The sequence below is a fragment of the Gymnoscopelus braueri genome (genome assembly GCF_963280865.1).
Source record: "Gymnoscopelus braueri genome assembly, chromosome: 3".
Classification (NCBI taxonomy): domain Eukaryota; kingdom Metazoa; phylum Chordata; class Actinopteri; order Myctophiformes; family Myctophidae; genus Gymnoscopelus; species Gymnoscopelus braueri.
In genome coordinates this window covers 54,285,310-54,305,066 of record NC_137612.1, presented here as the reverse complement: position 1 = coordinate 54,305,066, position 19,757 = coordinate 54,285,310, and the positions used below count along the sequence as shown (strand labels likewise).

The following is a 19,757-nucleotide window of genomic DNA, read 5'->3' as shown; positions in this document are numbered from 1 at the left end:
GGATTCAGTTGAGCTTCTGAAGGCCTCACGGTGGAGATTTTTACCCGGAGACAACACAAGAAAAACATCTGATTGGTTTAAAAACGCGTCTGCACGTCCAGTCTGACTGAGAGACAGTGCAATGACGGCAGCGAAATAAATACAATATGTTCGTGAAAAATAAATATATATTATGAAATATACATTTCTGAATCAGTTAAGTGCAGCAGGGCCAGCAGAGAAGGCTTTGCTGGCCCTGACGGCTCGCCACTGCATATAGAGCAGCAGTAACTGACTCTCTGTGACTGTAGCATAATGACGTTGTGTGACTATTGTATCATCCAATCTATTGTGCTGATGTCATCTATCTATCTATGACTTACTGCACATGAAGTTATAATAAATGCCACTGTTGTTGTTGTCACCAGAACCAATTGAAGAAGCAGCAAAGAAGAAGTAAAAATGGGGAAAAATCAATCACGGAAACAACAAAAGGTATGTTTATTTACACACCAAACTAACTGCAGACCGGAGTCCAGGGTGTTTAAATGCATTGTAGACATCCACAATAGACAATACTGTAGGTATTCAAATACAGTTGTTAATCACAAAATGCATTGTATTTGAAATTGTTTTAATTTACTTAAATTTTGCTGAAACATTTGTACAGCAAATAAATATTTCCCCCCCCCAAAAAAATTAATAAATAGAAAAATGTGATCCTCGAGCTCAAATCCCTGCCAGAATGGGTTGCCTACCCATGCTGTACGGTTTAAGAGTCGCCAGGCTGATTTAAAAAAATAGGATGTAAGTTCTTCCTTGGCCTACTTGGAATGTGCGTGCAAAGTTTCACGCAGTAGAACACTGCATTCAGTATTTGTCATTTTGTGCAAAACGGACCCCTCCCGTAAACTATGAAAGCCAATCGGAATGGAATCAGAAAAATAGGACAGATACATCTTGATCACACCCTATCTATTGACTACAGAGATATGGTGTACCAATGAGTTTTGGACAGAATCTCCAGGAGTGGTAGCAAACGGTGTGTTTGTAAAAATCAGAGGTAGCTCTGTAGCCTACTGGCAGCATGCATACAATGTAGCTCTGTAGCTACTGGGAGCATACACGGTAGCTACTGGCAGCATGCATACAAGGTAGCTCTGTAGCTACTGGCAGTATGCATACAAGGTAGCTCTGTAGCCTACTGGCAGTATGCATACAAGGTATCTCTGTAGCTACTGGCAGTATGCATACAAGGTAGCTCTGTAGCCTACTGGCAGCATGCATACAAGGTAGCTCTGTAGCCTACTGACAGCATGCATACAAGGTAGCTCTGTAGCTACTGGCAGCATACATACAAGGTAGCTCTGTAGCTACTGGCAGCATTCATACAAGGTAGCTACTGGCAGCATTCATACAAGGTAGCTCTGTAGCTACTGGCAGCATTCATACAAGGTAGCTCTGTAGCTACTGGCAGCATGCATACAAGGTAGCTCTGTAGCTACTGGCAGCATACATACAAGGTAGCTCTGTAGCTACTGCCAGCATTCATACAAGGTAGCTACTGGCAGCATTCATACAAGGTAGCTCTGTAGCTACTGGCAGCATTCATACAAGGTAGCTCTGTAGCTTACTGACAGCATGCATACAAGGTAGCTCTGTAGCTACTGACAGCATGCATACAAGGTAGCTCTGTAGCTACTGGCAGCATTCATACAAGGTAGCTCTGCAGCTACTGGCAGCATGCATAAAAGGTAGCTCTGTAGCTACTGGCAGCATACATACAAGGTAGCTCTGTAGCTATTGGCAGCATGCATACAAGGTAGCTCTGTAGCTACTGGCAGCATGCATACAAGGTAGCCCTGTAGCTACTGGCAGCATGCATACAAGGTAGTTCTGTAGTTACTGGCAGCATACATACAAGTTAGCTCTGTAGCTACTGGCAGCTTGCATACCAAGGTAGCTCTGTAGCTACTGACAGCATACATACCAAGGAAGATTTAGAAAGGAAAGGACATGAACCCGTCCGTTCTCTAGATATATGACGTGACACACACACCGGAAGTTCGATGAATTACATTGCAGTGGATGGAGCCGGCTGGAGCAGCTCATGAACAAACATTATTTCTGAATGATTGAGACCATTGTAAAATAATCGCTTCAGGAAAATAAAATAAAACATATCACACATTTTTTTCTGCTCTCTTGTTTTTCCATGTACACTCTACATAATTTTATTTAGGTATCCAAAGAGCAGAGAGAGTAAGATTCTCACTGGGCAGCCAGACTGATTGACAGTCACTGATTGACAGCTGTCTGCCAATCAATCAGTCAACACCTGTTGACAGCTCACACAAGTGACATGACAAGACACAAGCCTCTTTCTATACTTTTTATTCAATTAAAGTCCACAGAACAAGGACTGCATGAGCAGCATACAATACAAATGAAAGTGCTGTAAACAGTTTAAGGTGCTTTCTTTACTCCAATAAAGTATTAAACATACCTAAAAAGTGTACTTAAGTACAGTACTTGAGTAAATGTACTTAGTTAATTTCCATTGATTGTATGACGTTCTGTATAGTAGTGTGTATATCTGTCTGTCTCTTATATGTCATCATTGATTTGTGTGCATGGGGATCTCATTTTAAACAAGCTTAGTGCTTTATGAGTCTTCCAGTTTAGTAGCAGAGATGGGGACTGGAGTCGGGGACTCGTACTCGAGTCGCCACAAATGAGACTCCAGACTCGACTTGCCCCTCAAAGACTTGAGACTTGACTCGGACTCGAGCTCAAAGACTTGTGGACAATCTTTATTTTATGTTTTTTTTTTTTTGACAAATAAATGAATGAAATGCCCAAAAAACTTCCACTCCCCTGTCCCCTCCCGCAAAGAAACCTCCGCTCCAGTGCGCGCTGCACGGAGCCGGCTTCAGTCAAGCTGTTTCGTGCTGCTCATTAACGTAAACATGGAGAGGCGAGCACAACAGCTGCTATGTGTGTGGCCGCCGCGGCCTTTCATCATAAAGTTTAAATATAAAAACTTCGAAATTAAACATATGTTTAGCTCAGAATCAGCTATTTAACCTCAGTTATCTTGGCATATGCTTACATTTTTTATAAGATGGTCGGATCATCTGTGACAGCACGTTTAGGAAACATCAGATTTTCATTTTGCGCCGCTGTCTCGTTAAACCCAGCTGGGTGAATATTCAACACTTCACCACGGTAAACGCTACGCTCATGTTATGTTCACTGCATTAAAGCTGTGGTTCTCAAACCTTTTCAGGCCGTCACCCCCCAAAAGAATCATATTTGAACTGGGGATCCACATTTAGTTTGACTCGGTTCCACAGATAAATATTGGGAAAATAGCAGATCTACAAGCTTGCGAGGCATTGTGAGCTCCGTTGTGGTCCCGACCCACAGGTTGAGAACCACTGACTACAAGCAAGTTACATGTCTATGTTGTCGACGACGTAATGTAATATTACAGACCTCACAGGCTTATTTGGTTTCCATAATGCGTAGTGTTGTATACTCCGTCGCGCCTCATTGTTTATGTGCCCAAAAGATCAGATCTGTAAGCTGTCGACACGCCATGACGCAGCGCGTTGATAGCTTGTATGTCTGTTATTTTGGGTAGGTAGGCGACGGCACATTACGCACAGTAGCAATGTATCTTGGTTTGAGAGGCTATGATTGATGTACACTTACAGTAGCCTACTAGATTATAGCTGGCAGTTGTCACACTATTGTAGCTCTGTTCGGGATTATTGCACAAAGGTGGATGATAAAAAACGTGGGTAACGCACAAAGTAACATAGTAACGTAGTGTCATTTTAATAATATATTAGGCTACAGCTTCTCCTTGTAGTAATGCGTTAATTACCCGTTACCGCCATTCGATAATATGTTACGTAACGGCGTTACGTTACCCAACACTGTACTGTGTACATGTACTCAAGTACTGTATTTAAGTACAATTTTGAGGCATTTGTACTTTACTCAAGTATTTCCAATACTTTTACTTCTACTCCACTACATCTCAGAGGCAAATATTGTACTTTTACTCCACTACAATTATTTGAAAAACTTGTGTGAGCTGTCAACAGGTGTTGACTGATTGATTGGCAGACAGCTGTCAATCAGTGACTGTCAATCAGTCTGGCTGCCCAGTGAGAATCTTACTCTCTCTGCTCTTTGGATACCTAGATAAAATGATGTAGAGTGTACATGGAAAAACAAGAGAGCAGGAAAAAAATGTGTGATATGTTTTCTTTTATTTTCCTGAAGCGATTATTTTACAATGGTCTCAATCATTCAGAAATAATGTTTGTTCATGAGCTGCTCCAGCCGGCTCCATCCACTGCAATGTAATTCATCGAACTTCCGGTGCGAGTTTGCCACCCGTGAGTGTCACGTCATATATCTAGAGAACGGACGGTTTTATGTCCTTTCCTTTCAAAAACTTCCTTGCTACATACAAGGTAGCTCTGTAGCTACTGGCAGCTTGCATACCAAGGTAGCTCTGTAGCTACTGGCAGCATGCATACAAGGTAGCTCTGTAGCTACTGGCAGCATGCATACAAGGTAGCTCTGTAGCTACTGGCAGCATACATACAAGGTAGCTCTGTAGGCTACTGGCAGCATGCATACAAGGTAGGTCTGTAGCTACTGGCAGCATGCATACAAAGTAGCTCTGTAGCTACTGGCAGCATACATACAAGGTAGCTCTGTAGCTACTGGCAGCATGCATACAAGGTAGCTCTGTAGCTACTGGCAGCATGCATACAAGGTAGCTCTGTAACTACTGGCAGCATGCATACAAGGTAGCTCTGTAGCTACTGGCAGCATGCATACAAGGTAGCTCTGCAGCTACTGGCAGCATGCATACAAAGTAGCTCTGTAGCTACTGGCAGCATACATACAAGGTAGCTCTGTAGCTACTGGACGCATGCATACAAGGTAGCTCTGTAGCTACTGGCAGCATACTTACAATGTAGCTCTGTAGGCTACTGGCAGCATGCATACAAGGTAGCTCTGTAGATACTGGCAGCATGCATATAAGTCAGCTCTGTAGCTACTGGCAGCATGCATACACGGTAGCTCTGTATCTACTGGCAGCATGCATACACGGTAGCTCTGTAGCTACTGGCAGCATGCATACAAGGTAGCTCTATAGCTACTGGCAGCATGCATACAAGGTAGCTCTGTAGGCTACTGGCAGCATACATACAAGGTAGTTCTGTAGCTACTGGCAGCATACATACAATGTAGCTCTTTAGCTACTGGCAGCATACATACAAGGTAGCTCTGTAGGCTACTGGCTATCTTGTATGCAGCGTGCATACAAGGTAGCTCTAACTGGCAGCATACCAAGGAAATTAGAAAAGAAGGTAGGGTCAGCCTAGGGGGCGGGCCGACGCCATTGCTTGCATGGCAGACGCCATTGATGCTTATGGTAGCCAAAACTGGAACCGGAAGTTTGGTGAAACACATTGAAGTCTATGGCAGCCAGCTGGACCAGCTTGTGAACAAACACTATTTCTGAACCATTGTGTTTGTGTCCTTTGTCAGATAATATCATCATCATCATCATCATCATCATAACCTTTATTTCAACTCGGAATACAGTTGAGGGGCAGGCCCTCATTTTCAATGTAGCCGAGATACAACAATAATATCAACAGAGATACATATATACAATTCAATATCAAATAATCAGAAGACAAAGAATACTCAAAATATTTTCCAGAACTAAAATAGATACATAAGAAAATTAATTAAAGCATTTACAGTCTGAAATAACAGTGTTGGAAACCATTGCCCTAAATTGACCCAAGGAAGGCAGTGATCTAATTTTTAGGGACTTCTGGGGCTCATTCCAAGTAGATGGAGCACTAACAGAAAATGCTGCTTTGCCTAGCTCTGTATGAGCAAATGGAACCTTGAGCGTTAGGAAATCACTTGAGCGGGTCTGGTAGGAGCTAGGGTTCTGCTCCAACATACCACAAATATAAGGCGGGAGCATACCTGAGATGGCTTTAAAAATGAAGAGATACCTCCCTAGGCTGTGGGGGACTGGTGTAGCGCTGGTGTAGCGCCCAGGATCACTTAGGAAATTGGCACCGGGTGAAGAAAAATTTGTTACAAAAATTGCGGGATAAAATTTTAAATAAAAAAAAATGAAGAGATACCAGTGCTTATCACGCCTCTCACAGAGAGAGGATAAGCTAGCGTTCCCATAAAGGGTACAGTTACCCATCTTAAGGCAGAGTGGTATACTGTATCAAGGTGCTTTAAAATTGATGGAGCAGCAATCCTATAAATAGTGTCACCATAATCTAGGACTGAAAGAAAAAGTGGCTACAATAATGTTTTTTTTTACACGATACAGTAAAACATGCTTTATTTCTATAAAGAAAGCCCATTTTTTGTCTAAGTTTAGTGACAAGGTTGTCTACATGAAATTTAAATGATAATTTCTCATCGAGCCATATTCCAAGGTACTTATATTCTGAGACTCAATTGAAGAGCCACTCGAAGAGATTATGTCTAAGTTATCATACTGTAGTTGGAGGTTCTAGCCCTAGTGAATATAATAAACTTAGTTTTATTTGTATTCAAAAAGAGAAGAAATAATATTATTGATATATAAAGTAAAAAGGACGGGGCCTAAGATGGAGCCTTGGGGGACACCCATGGAGACCGGACGGAACTCAGACTGAGTGCTCCCAGACTTTACAGATTGGTGTCTATTCAGTAAATAATTTTGAAACCAGCTGGAGGCTAACTCGCTAGAACCAATGTTGTGCAGTTTCTGTAGTAGAATATTGTGGTTGACGGTGTCAAAAGCTTTGGATAAATCTACAAAGAGCCCGGTGCAATGCAGTTTATTGTCCAGTGCAGTTAAAATGTTGTTGGTGACTAGAGTAACGGCTGTTATTGTGCTATGGTTGGCTCTGAAACCAGATTGATTTATATTTAAAATTGAGAAGTGTGAGAGAAATGATTTAAGCTGAGAGATTTACGAGGGATTCCAAGATTTTCGCAAGACAGGGTAATTTAGATATTGGTCTGTAATTACTTAGATCTTGTTTATCTCCACCTTTGTGTAGTGGCAGGATATGAGCTAGTTTCCAGGTATACGGGAAGCAACTGGTTCTGACAGAAAGATTAAAGATATGTGTAATGTGTGGTACTATAAAAGGTGCTGCTGTCAATAAAAAGAAGGGGTCTAATATATCCTCTCCAGTCGAGGTCTTAAGATTAATTCTAAGCAGAGCTTCCAAAACAACGGAGGTAGAGAAGGGCTGAATGGAAAACTGATCTGTCGTGTTATTTCTAGAATTGCTATAATTAGTGGAGAGTGGAGGTCCATTGTAAGTGTTGTTAAATAAGTGCCCAAAATCTTGCAAAATGCTAATTAAAAGCAGAACAAACTCCCAAGGACTCTGAGATTAAACCGTTATTGACAGTGATTTGAGGGGGAAGCGTGGAAGAGGAGTTATTATTGAGGGAATTCACTGCTTTCCAGAATTTCACTGGATTTCCCTGTGAACATGTAATTCAATTTAAAAAATAATTTCACTTAGCCTTTCTCAGAGAGGAGGTGCACTTATTCCTAATTTGGCGAAAGCAGGCCCAATGAGCTTGGTGTCCAGAGCGCATAGCACGCGACCATGCTCTGTTCCTCTCATTAAAAAGAGCAGCTAGAGCAGGTGAGAACCAGGGGGTAACTTTATCCTTAATTCTCATCCTCTTAAATGGAGCATGAGCATCCACAATAGAGACAAAGGTGTCTGAGAAAAATTCTAGTGCCAAATCAACATCTGTAAAAGTGGAAGTTAAAAACAGGTTGCTATTTAAAATGTCTGATAAGAATGCGTCCTCATTAAAATGCTTAACATTTCTCTTTAAGATCACCTGAGATTTAGTTCGTTGCAAACGGGCATCTCTTATGCATCCAACTGGGCAGTGGTCGCTAACACCCAGCTCGAAGACCCCACAAGTAGAGAACTTGTCAGCTCTATTAGTAAAAATAAGGTCAATCAGGGTAGATTTTGAGCTATCAAGAAGATTAGCTGTGATAAATTTAAGTCACTGGCAACCTCCTTGAGGTGCTCAGAAGCTATATCCAGCCAGTCCTGGTTTATGTCCCCCAAAACCAGAAGCTCCTCATCATAGTGCATGGAGAGCATGCTGGCAAGGGTGTCAATGGTACCTGGGTCTGCAGACGGGGGTCTGTAGATACTCACAACAATGAGTGATGATGTTCCAAACTGAACCTTTAAAGAAAACCATTCAAAACACCTGGGATGAGAGACAGCTTTTAAAACAGTGGAAGAGAGATTCGATTTTATGTAGATACACACCCCACCGCATCTACCTAGTCTGTCGGCTCTAAATAAATTATAATTTAAGAGAGCCACTTTGGAGTCACAAGTACTCTTTTTGAGCCAAGTCTCACTTAGAACCAGGATGTCAGGTTTAGTCTGTTTGACCAGTAAAACTATAAAATCAAAGTTGTGAACTAGACTCCTAATATTTAGTATTATCCCAAGCCCTTTTCGATTCTTGAAAGTCAATTTGGTAAATGGTGTGACTGGAATGGGAATGGAAATGTTGATAGATGGCTGAGGGGGAATTTCAATTAGATTGAAGACCACACTGTGAAGATTACTGTGACTAGATGGTTGTCTAGTAGTAATAACTAATGAATGGACATGGGGCAGGATGGAGATTGAGAGTGTGATAGACAGGTGGATTTCGGGGGGGCAGAGATGTGACATAAAACGGCAGGATCCCCATGGTTGGGACTAGAAACTGCAGAGGGAGGTATATAGGTTGGATCGTGCCGTGCTACATATCAATTAAAAGCAAAAGCAATGTATTTTATACAATTGTCTCGCAATTGTATAGTGCCCTTAATGTTTAGGTGCACGCCATCTTTCTTAAAGATTAGCAATACGCCAAAAGTGATCATAGTTGGAGATGAAATCATAACCTAAAGCATCGCAAACATGTTTAAGCCACAGATGGAAACTAAAAAGACGGCTAAAGTGTTCAGATTTCATGGAAAGCGTTGGAATGGGTCCAGAAACAATGCATCGCTTTCCCTCCACTGTGGAGCACAGCAGCTCCATGTCAGTCCTCATCTTTGTTGACTGGCTAGCCATGACGTCATTCGTAGCCACGTGAGCGATAGTGACCGTGGGATGCAAATCAATAACAGCTGGGATTAGCGCAATCAGATCAGTTATCTTTCCCCCAGAGAGACAGTAGGTGACAGCACCTGGGAGGATTAAATGCCTAACCAAAGAATCTCCTATTATTAAAATTTTGGGCTTGCCGTTGAGCTTGGTGTTATTATAGCAAGCCAGCTTTTTGGAGAAGCGGGCTAACACGCTATCATGGTTAGCGATAGCACTGGAGCCCCTAGAAATAACATTAGCCCCAGTAGCGGCATTTGTGTTAGCAGTAGCATTAGCATTAGCGTTAGCATCAACATCTACAACATTAGCAGTGGAGGTACCTGCATTAGTATTGGCGATTTGGAATTCCATGGATTCTATCGGTGCAACAACAAATACGTGATTTGCAACATTTTCAACGGTAGAGCTGGAAATGAGCGGAATGTCAGCCACAGGCTGCAGAGTGGAAAGACACGGCCGTTTATCCCCTGGAGGAGCCGAGGACGACGGTGGAGAGCCCATGGACAGAGAAGGACTTGCGGGGCGTTTTCTACCGACAGACCGCTGAGAGGCGGGTGTGGAGCTTTTCCTATTGATTGACCCCCGATAGGGTCCACTCGCTGAGCTAGAGGAGTAATCGGCGAGGGGACAGACTTATTGGGAATATTTGACAGAGGGGAGAAGATGTTGGAGACTGGAAAGGATAGGTTCAAACTTGCGTCAAAGAGGGGAAGAGCTGGAACTACGCCTTTCCTGCGGCGGCCTTTCCTGACAACAGTAGCCCAGAATAGGGGGCTAGGTGAGGATCCATCAACCGAGCCAGGCTGGATAGTAGTTGCGGTGGCGGACGAGGAATGCTGGCTACCTCCAGGCTCGACTCTGGCCAGGCGGGAGTAGAGTGCCGCCTTCCGTATCAGGAGCCCCTCGATCTGCTGCTCAATGGATCGCAGCTACCTTCTAGTTCAGCTACCTCCAAAAGAGGTGCTTGTTTCTGTTAAAATAAGAAGACCACAACCAGCGAACGGCCAAGAAACAGGTACAGAGCAGCAAGGAACTAGCGGTTGTAGGACAGCTGAATAGCCGGGAGAGAAACTTACACGCACGGGCTCCTTTCAGAGCCCGCAGTGTTGCAACAGCGTTGTGACAGCGTTGATCCACTTCCAACCCGGACAGTATACTGGACTGGCAGGGGAGAAACTTACCATTGAGGGCCCCAGAAGGGCCCGCTGCGGTTGCGTCGTCTCGTGCGGCGTCGTCGTGAGGATTTTTTAGGGGTCATTTATGAGATCTGTGCAGATCTGCCAGATCTGGGGGGGTATGTGTATATGCCCGCGGTGTCAATGACATGACCGCGAAGTCGTCAAAATGTAGCCTACCTGCTATTCAAAATGATCTCCAAATTACAAAGCATCCACCATCCCATAGAATTATAAAATAATCCATCACCAGCGATAAAATATCAGCTGCTCAGAGTGCTGCGCTGGTGCTGCGTCACATATACTTAGCTGTGTGGCGGTGTCGTGCGCGGTAAATAGCAGACCTACAAGCTTACAACAGGTCACGAACGGTACGCGTTGTGAGCTTGTAGATCTGCTATTTTTACGGCATGCATTAAGTGCTCCATTCCCAACGCATCACGAACGGGACGCGTTGTGAGCTTGTAGATCTGCTATTTTTACGGCATGCATAGTAAGTGCTCCATTCCCAACGCTCACAACGCGTCACGAACGAGACGCGTTGTGAGCTTGTAGATTTGCTATTTTTACGGCATGCAATGTTTGTTGTGCTCCGTTCCCCCTGTCATTCTGACTTAAAGTAGCACGGATTTACCGCTGAAGTTATGGATTTTACTCTGTATGGATGGTGGCAGTGTCCAAACGATGAAATCACAGGAACAATGGAATACACTGTAGTTTTAAATCGAAAGTGGATTACACCACGTAACAGGTAGGATATAATTATTTGTTGCAGGGAAGGGAGCAGTAATTGACAATAAACGTATGCTTAGCTTACGTTCACTTGCATTAAAATAAGCAGCGGAACAATTGCTATGTTTGCCAATCAGAGAGGATTTATTTGTCACTCACAAAAGTCACCCATACAGGTGTCAATGCAAATACTCTGGGCGGTGTTTCATTTGTGACGGTATCATGATTGGTTTTCAAGGCAGGAGGCGGGGAGGTTTATCCACCATGCATTGCACTGTTGTGTTTATACTCCCACCTGTGGTAGCGCCGTACCGGTCAGTCGAGCATAAATCATGGAGGCGTTGGTTGTGAATGAAGGCTCTGATGTGACTGTCATTGACAGCACAGTAAAAAATAAATGGAGGTGGGCTTGGCTGAACGAAAAAGTTGGGACGGGAAAGCCGTTCAGGTCCTGGTGTAAAAAGCTGAGGGAACCGGGAGCATGTTTCTGTAGTGTGTGTAATAAATTTTTTTTTACACGATACAGTAAAACATGCTTTATTTCTATAAAGAAAGCCCATTTTTTGTCTAAGTTTAGTGACAAGGTTGTCTACATGAAATTTAAATGATAATTTCTCATCGAGCCATATTCCAAGGTACTTATATTCTGAGACTCAATTGAAGAGCCACTCGAAGAGATTATGTCTAAGTTATCATACTGTAGTTGGAGGTTCTAGCCCTAGTGAATATAATAAACTTAGTTTTATTTGTATTCAAAAAGAGAAGAAATAATATTATTGATATATAAAGTAAAAAGGACGGGGCCTAAGATGGAGCCTTGGGGGACACCCATGGAGACCGGACGGAACTCAGACTGAGTGCTCCCAGACTTTACAGATTGGTGTCTATTCAGTAAATAATTTTGAAACCAGCTGGAGGCTAACTCGCTAGAACCAATGTTGTGCAGTTTCTGTAGTAGAATATTGTGGTTGACGGTGTCAAAAGCTTTGGATAAATCTACAAAGAGCCCGGTGCAATGCAGTTTATTGTCCAGTGCAGTTAAAATGTTGTTGGTGACTAGAGTAACGGCTGTTATTGTGCTATGGTTGGCTCTGAAACCAGATTGATTTATATTTAAAATTGAGAAGTGTGAGAGAAATGATTTAAGCTGAGAGATTTACGAGGGATTCCAAGATTTTCGCAAGACAGGGTAATTTAGATATTGGTCTGTAATTACTTAGATCTTGTTTATCTCCACCTTTGTGTAGTGGCAGGATATGAGCTAGTTTCCAGGTATACGGGAAGCAACTGGTTCTGACAGAAAGATTAAAGATATGTGTAATGTGTGGTACTATAAAAGGTGCTGCTGTCAATAAAAAGAAGGGGTCTAATATATCCTCTCCAGTCGAGGTCTTAAGATTAATTCTAAGCAGAGCTTCCAAAACAACGGAGGTAGAGAAGGGCTGAATGGAAAACTGATCTGTCGTGTTATTTCTAGAATTGCTATAATTAGTGGAGAGTGGAGGTCCATTGTAAGTGTTGTTAAATAAGTGCCCAAAATCTTGCAAAATGCTAATTAAAAGCAGAACAAACTCCCAAGGACTCTGAGATTAAACCGTTATTGACAGTGATTTGAGGGGGAAGCGTGGAAGAGGAGTTATTATTGAGGGAATTCACTGCTTTCCAGAATTTCACTGGATTTCCCTGTGAACATGTAATTCAATTTAAAAAATAATTTCACTTAGCCTTTCTCAGAGAGGAGGTGCACTTATTCCTAATTTGGCGAAAGCAGGCCCAATGAGCTTGGTGTCCAGAGCGCATAGCACGCGACCATGCTCTGTTCCTCTCATTAAAAAGAGCAGCTAGAGCAGGTGAGAACCAGGGGGTAACTTTATCCTTAATTCTCATCCTCTTAAATGGAGCATGAGCATCCACAATAGAGACAAAGGTGTCTGAGAAAAATTCTAGTGCCAAATCAACATCTGTAAAAGTGGAAGTTAAAAACAGGTTGCTATTTAAAATGTCTGATAAGAATGCGTCCTCATTAAAATGCTTAACATTTCTCTTTAAGATCACCTGAGATTTAGTTCGTTGCAAACGGGCATCTCTTATGCATCCAACTGGGCAGTGGTCGCTAACACCCAGCTCGAAGACCCCACAAGTAGAGAACTTGTCAGCTCTATTAGTAAAAATAAGGTCAATCAGGGTAGATTTTGAGCTATCAAGAAGATTAGCTGTGATAAATTTAAGTCACTGGCAACCTCCTTGAGGTGCTCAGAAGCTATATCCAGCCAGTCCTGGTTTATGTCCCCCAAAACCAGAAGCTCCTCATCATAGTGCATGGAGAGCATGCTGGCAAGGGTGTCAATGGTACCTGGGTCTGCAGACGGGGGTCTGTAGATACTCACAACAATGAGTGATGATGTTCCAAACTGAACCTTTAAAGAAAACCATTCAAAACACCTGGGATGAGAGACAGCTTTTAAAACAGTGGAAGAGAGATTCGATTTTATGTAGATACACACCCCACCGCATCTACCTAGTCTGTCGGCTCTAAATAAATTATAATTTAAGAGAGCCACTTTGGAGTCACAAGTACTCTTTTTGAGCCAAGTCTCACTTAGAACCAGGATGTCAGGTTTAGTCTGTTTGACCAGTAAAACTATAAAATCAAAGTTGTGAACTAGACTCCTAATATTTAGTATTATCCCAAGCCCTTTTCGATTCTTGAAAGTCAATTTGGTAAATGGTGTGACTGGAATGGGAATGGAAATGTTGATAGATGGCTGAGGGGGAATTTCAATTAGATTGAAGACCACACTGTGAAGATTACTGTGACTAGATGGTTGTCTAGTAGTAATAACTAATGAATGGACATGGGGCAGGATGGAGATTGAGAGTGTGATAGACAGGTGGATTTCGGGGGGGCAGAGATGTGACATAAAACGGCAGGATCCCCATGGTTGGGACTAGAAACTGCAGAGGGAGGTATATAGGTTGGATCGTGCCGTGCTACATATCAATTAAAAGCAAAAGCAATGTATTTTATACAATTGTCTCGCAATTGTATAGTGCCCTTAATGTTTAGGTGCACGCCATCTTTCTTAAAGATTAGCAATACGCCAAAAGTGATCATAGTTGGAGATGAAATCATAACCTAAAGCATCGCAAACATGTTTAAGCCACAGATGGAAACTAAAAAGACGGCTAAAGTGTTCAGATTTCATGGAAAGCGTTGGAATGGGTCCAGAAACAATGCATCGCTTTCCCTCCACTGTGGAGCACAGCAGCTCCATGTCAGTCCTCATCTTTGTTGACTGGCTAGCCATGACGTCATTCGTAGCCACGTGAGCGATAGTGACCGTGGGATGCAAATCAATAACAGCTGGGATTAGCGCAATCAGATCAGTTATCTTTCCCCCAGAGAGACAGTAGGTGACAGCACCTGGGAGGATTAAATGCCTAACCAAAGAATCTCCTATTATTAAAATTTTGGGCTTGCCGTTGAGCTTGGTGTTATTATAGCAAGCCAGCTTTTTGGAGAAGCGGGCTAACACGCTATCATGGTTAGCGATAGCACTGGAGCCCCTAGAAATAACATTAGCCCCAGTAGCGGCATTTGTGTTAGCAGTAGCATTAGCATTAGCGTTAGCATCAACATCTACAACATTAGCAGTGGAGGTACCTGCATTAGTATTGGCGATTTGGAATTCCATGGATTCTATCGGTGCAACAACAAATACGTGATTTGCAACATTTTCAACGGTAGAGCTGGAAATGAGCGGAATGTCAGCCACAGGCTGCAGAGTGGAAAGACACGGCCGTTTATCCCCTGGAGGAGCCGAGGACGACGGTGGAGAGCCCATGGACAGAGAAGGACTTGCGGGGCGTTTTCTACCGACAGACCGCTGAGAGGCGGGTGTGGAGCTTTTCCTATTGATTGACCCCCGATAGGGTCCACTCGCTGAGCTAGAGGAGTAATCGGCGAGGGGACAGACTTATTGGGAATATTTGACAGAGGGGAGAAGATGTTGGAGACTGGAAAGGATAGGTTCAAACTTGCGTCAAAGAGGGGAAGAGCTGGAACTACGCCTTTCCTGCGGCGGCCTTTCCTGACAACAGTAGCCCAGAATAGGGGGCTAGGTGAGGATCCATCAACCGAGCCAGGCTGGATAGTAGTTGCGGTGGCGGACGAGGAATGCTGGCTACCTCCAGGCTCGACTCTGGCCAGGCGGGAGTAGAGTGCCGCCTTCCGTATCAGGAGCCCCTCGATCTGCTGCTCAATGGATCGCAGCTACCTTCTAGTTCAGCTACCTCCAAAAGAGGTGCTTGTTTCTGTTAAAATAAGAAGACCACAACCAGCGAACGGCCAAGAAACAGGTACAGAGCAGCAAGGAACTAGCGGTTGTAGGACAGCTGAATAGCCGGGAGAGAAACTTACACGCACGGGCTCCTTTCAGAGCCCGCAGTGTTGCAACAGCGTTGTGACAGCGTTGATCCACTTCCAACCCGGACAGTATACTGGACTGGCAGGGGAGAAACTTACCATTGAGGGCCCCAGAAGGGCCCGCTGCGGTTGCGTCGTCTCGTGCGGCGTCGTCGTGAGGATTTTTTAGGGGTCATTTATGAGATCTGTGCAGATCTGCCAGATCTGGGGGGGTATGTGTATATGCCCGCGGTGTCAATGACATGACCGCGAAGTCGTCAAAATGTAGCCTACCTGCTATTCAAAATGATCTCCAAATTACAAAGCATCCACCATCCCATAGAATTATAAAATAATCCATCACCAGCGATAAAATATCAGCTGCTCAGAGTGCTGCGCTGGTGCTGCGTCACATATACTTAGCTGTGTGGCGGTGTCGTGCGCGGTAAATAGCAGACCTACAAGCTTACAACAGGTCACGAACGGTACGCGTTGTGAGCTTGTAGATCTGCTATTTTTACGGCATGCATTAAGTGCTCCATTCCCAACGCATCACGAACGGGACGCGTTGTGAGCTTGTAGATCTGCTATTTTTACGGCATGCATAGTAAGTGCTCCATTCCCAACGCTCACAACGCGTCACGAACGAGACGCGTTGTGAGCTTGTAGATTTGCTATTTTTACGGCATGCAATGTTTGTTGTGCTCCGTTCCCCCTGTCATTCTGACTTAAAGTAGCACGGATTTACCGCTGAAGTTATGGATTTTACTCTGTATGGATGGTGGCAGTGTCCAAACGATGAAATCACAGGAACAATGGAATACACTGTAGTTTTAAATCGAAAGTGGATTACACCACGTAACAGGTAGGATATAATTATTTGTTGCAGGGAAGGGAGCAGTAATTGACAATAAACGTATGCTTAGCTTACGTTCACTTGCATTAAAATAAGCAGCGGAACAATTGCTATGTTTGCCAATCAGAGAGGATTTATTTGTCACTCACAAAAGTCACCCATACAGGTGTCAATGCAAATACTCTGGGCGGTGTTTCATTTGTGACGGTATCATGATTGGTTTTCAAGGCAGGAGGCGGGGAGGTTTATCCACCATGCATTGCACTGTTGTGTTTATACTCCCACCTGTGGTAGCGCCGTACCGGTCAGTCGAGCATAAATCATGGAGGCGTTGGTTGTGAATGAAGGCTCTGATGTGACTGTCATTGACAGCACAGTAAAAAATAAATGGAGGTGGGCTTGGCTGAACGAAAAAGTTGGGACGGGAAAGCCGTTCAGGTCCTGGTGTAAAAAGCTGAGGGAACCGGGAGCATGTTTCTGTAGTGTGTGTAATAAAAAGCTGCTGTACGGCTCCAATGGAAAAAAGGCCCTTTTCCGACATAATAATGAACCGGGTCACAGAGCTGCTGTTAGTGCACTGCAACACACTACAGTGCTACCGGGTGCAACAACAACATGCGAGGATGCACGTGAATCAATGACCGATCGTGTTTGCAATCTTAAGGTGCGTATCTGCACATTTATTGCAGAACATGATCTTTCATTCACCGTCGCACAGCCCCTTGTTGATTTGATAAAGAGTGTTGCACAGGACAAGAATGCACTGTCCAGATTAAGTGTGTCAAACACACAAGCGTCTTATATGTGCACACATGGCATTTCCTCTCACATAAAAAAAGAGTTGTCTAGGAAGATGGAGAGAAGATTTTTTTTAAATTTAAATGCTGATGAGGCCACCAATGAGAACATGGACAGACTGCTCAATGTTCTGGTGCGGAAAGTTGTGACACATCACTTGGCCTCTAGAAAAGCAAACGTTGCAGATGCACTAACCCTCACAAACGAGTTGACTGATATACTGGAGTCCTACAGCCTTAACTGGAATCAAGTCGTCAGTATTCTCCTGGACAACTGTGCTGTGATGAGAGGGAAGAAGGCTGGAGTGGAGACACTAGCAAGAAGAGAGAACCCTGCATTGCTCGACATCAGTGGAGACACAGTTCATATGGTCTCCAATGCATCCAAGGCCCTTTTGAGTCCTTTCCAGTCATACGTCGAATAGTTCTGCTCTGATGTCTATTATGACATAGAAAAGTTTCCAAAGCAAAAGGAAGTTTTTGCAGAGTTCCAGTCTTTGCTTCACCTGGAGATCAAGAGCCTAAAACGGCCAATCAGCAGCAGGTAATGTTAGGTTAATGTTGAAGACCTGCACTAGGCCATTATGAGCACTCTAAACCTTTATACATTGAAAATAGCCGATCTGCAAGCTCACAACGTGTCGTGATGCAACGCGTTGTGAGCTTGTAGATTTGCTATTTTTAAAAAATATTTAAAAATGTGAAATATTTGAGGATTTTTTAAACACTTTAACAACACAAATCTGGTACAGGGCTCCCTGGCGCAAAACATTTTCAGATGGGGGTTAGGGATATTTACACATTAATTTGGCGGGCCATGACGTAAAAATGATTGAGAACCACTGGTTAAAATACATTTAAAATTGTGAAGCAAGCCCAAATAATCAACTATACTTTAGAAAAAAGCCCCAAAAACCGTAACCGCCAACTACCAATATTTACAAGCAACTTCACAGAAAGATAAGCCCAAAGTCGCTTATAATAAGTTGACGTGGCAACACTGGTTTCTGGCTCTGCAGTATCACGTACTTTGTGCACTTTAGATAGCTCAATAAACGTATACAGTGGACACATCGAAAAGCAACACAGCAGAAAACAATGTGTGATATGTCTTCTTTTATTTTCCAGAAGCAATTACTTTACAAAGGTCTCAGTCATTCAGAAATATATTTTGTTCATGACTGATCCACTGGGCTCTCATTAACTCCAATGCATCCCACTGAACTCAAGGCTGCTGTCTGGCTCCCTGATGCGCGAATCTGCCGGCTGGAATCGCATGATAGCGAAAATGACGTAGATGACCCTGCCTTCTTTACATACACCTTGCAGCATACAAGGTAGCTCTATAGCTACTGGCAGCATACAAGGTAGCTCTGTAGCTACTGGCAGCATACAAGGTAGCTCTGTAGCTACTGGCAGCATACAATGTAGCTCTGTAGCTACTGACAGCATACATACAAGGTAGCTCTGTAGCTACTGGCAGCATGCATTCAAGGTAGCTCTGTAGCTACTGGCAGCATGCATTCAAGGTAGCTCTGTAGCTACTGGCAGCATGCATTCAAGGTAGCTCTGTAGCTACTGGCAGCATACAAGGTAGCTCTGTAGCTACTGGCAGCATGCATACAAGGTAGCTCTGTAGCTACTGGCAGCATAAATACAAGGTAGCTCTGTAGCTACTGGCAGGAGGCCGATTTTTGCACATTTCTTTATTATTACTCCAACAAATGTTGTCCAAACATCATGCAAATCGGTACACATTATCTCTTTAGTCAAGTGATCAAGTCGGATCCGTCCGATCCGTCCGATATGTCAGATTTTTCCATCATGATTGGCGAATCCCCAACATTGCTGGCCCACAATAACCTACCTGACCTGGCGGAGACCTGTGCTCCTAGGAGCACTATTTTTCATTTTTTTCATCCTTTTTTTGTTTTACCTCATCAAAGTTGAGCAATATTGTTCATTATAAAATGTTTATATAATATCCTGTCATGACCAGCATGAAGCCACAGACGCTGACCCTCCAATGTCAAGTTCAAGGTCAACAAGAAGAGGCCTCTCTAAAGATGAAGGTAAGCTGACACTAAGAATAGATGTCTTCAATAAACTGATGAAACTGTCTGGTCTGTTCACACTATTTACCTGTAGACTGTAGTATTCCTTTAAGTGATTCACATACAGTGCTGTGTTAAAACAGTGTCAGATGCATATCCTACATACTATTAAAATAGATCTAACATTCCATGTATAAGATAACTTTCCAACTGAAATCCGTATGTCCGTATATACTTCCGTATATACTTTGTCGTCGGGGACCCCCGACGACAAAGTATAGCGTTTAAGTAACCTCGCGTCACCAGTCTTTCCACCACGGAGGAAAGCCTGGTATGCGTTACTAAAGACCCATATGATCCGGTCTAGTTTTGCGGTGCCGCTTTGTTTTGGTTCCCCAATCCCTATTTAAATGGAATAGAATTTCCCTGTGGGATAATACGGATAATACAGACGCTAAATAGTCTCCGGAAAGTACACTCACATTTATATTTAAAAAATAAGCTAAACTACGCCGCATCAAGGATTTTATTAGGACGGACC

General features: G+C 43.4%; 1 protein-coding gene across 1 annotated transcript in view; it reads left to right on the top strand.

Moving 5' to 3' along the window:
- Nucleotides 1-19,757, top strand: part of LOC308082035 (NACHT, LRR and PYD domains-containing protein 3-like) — a gene marked incomplete at its 3' end in the record, with an annotated part of 74,618 nt that overhangs the window by 9,130 nt on the left and 45,731 nt on the right. The window contains exons 2-3 of the mRNA XM_080423646.1: nt 408-474; nt 19,162-19,234. Coding sequence (XP_080279772.1) covers nt 442-474; nt 19,162-19,234 — 106 coding nt within the window. The 5' untranslated portion in view covers nt 408-441. The remainder of the gene's footprint in view (nt 1-407; nt 475-19,161; nt 19,235-19,757) is intronic.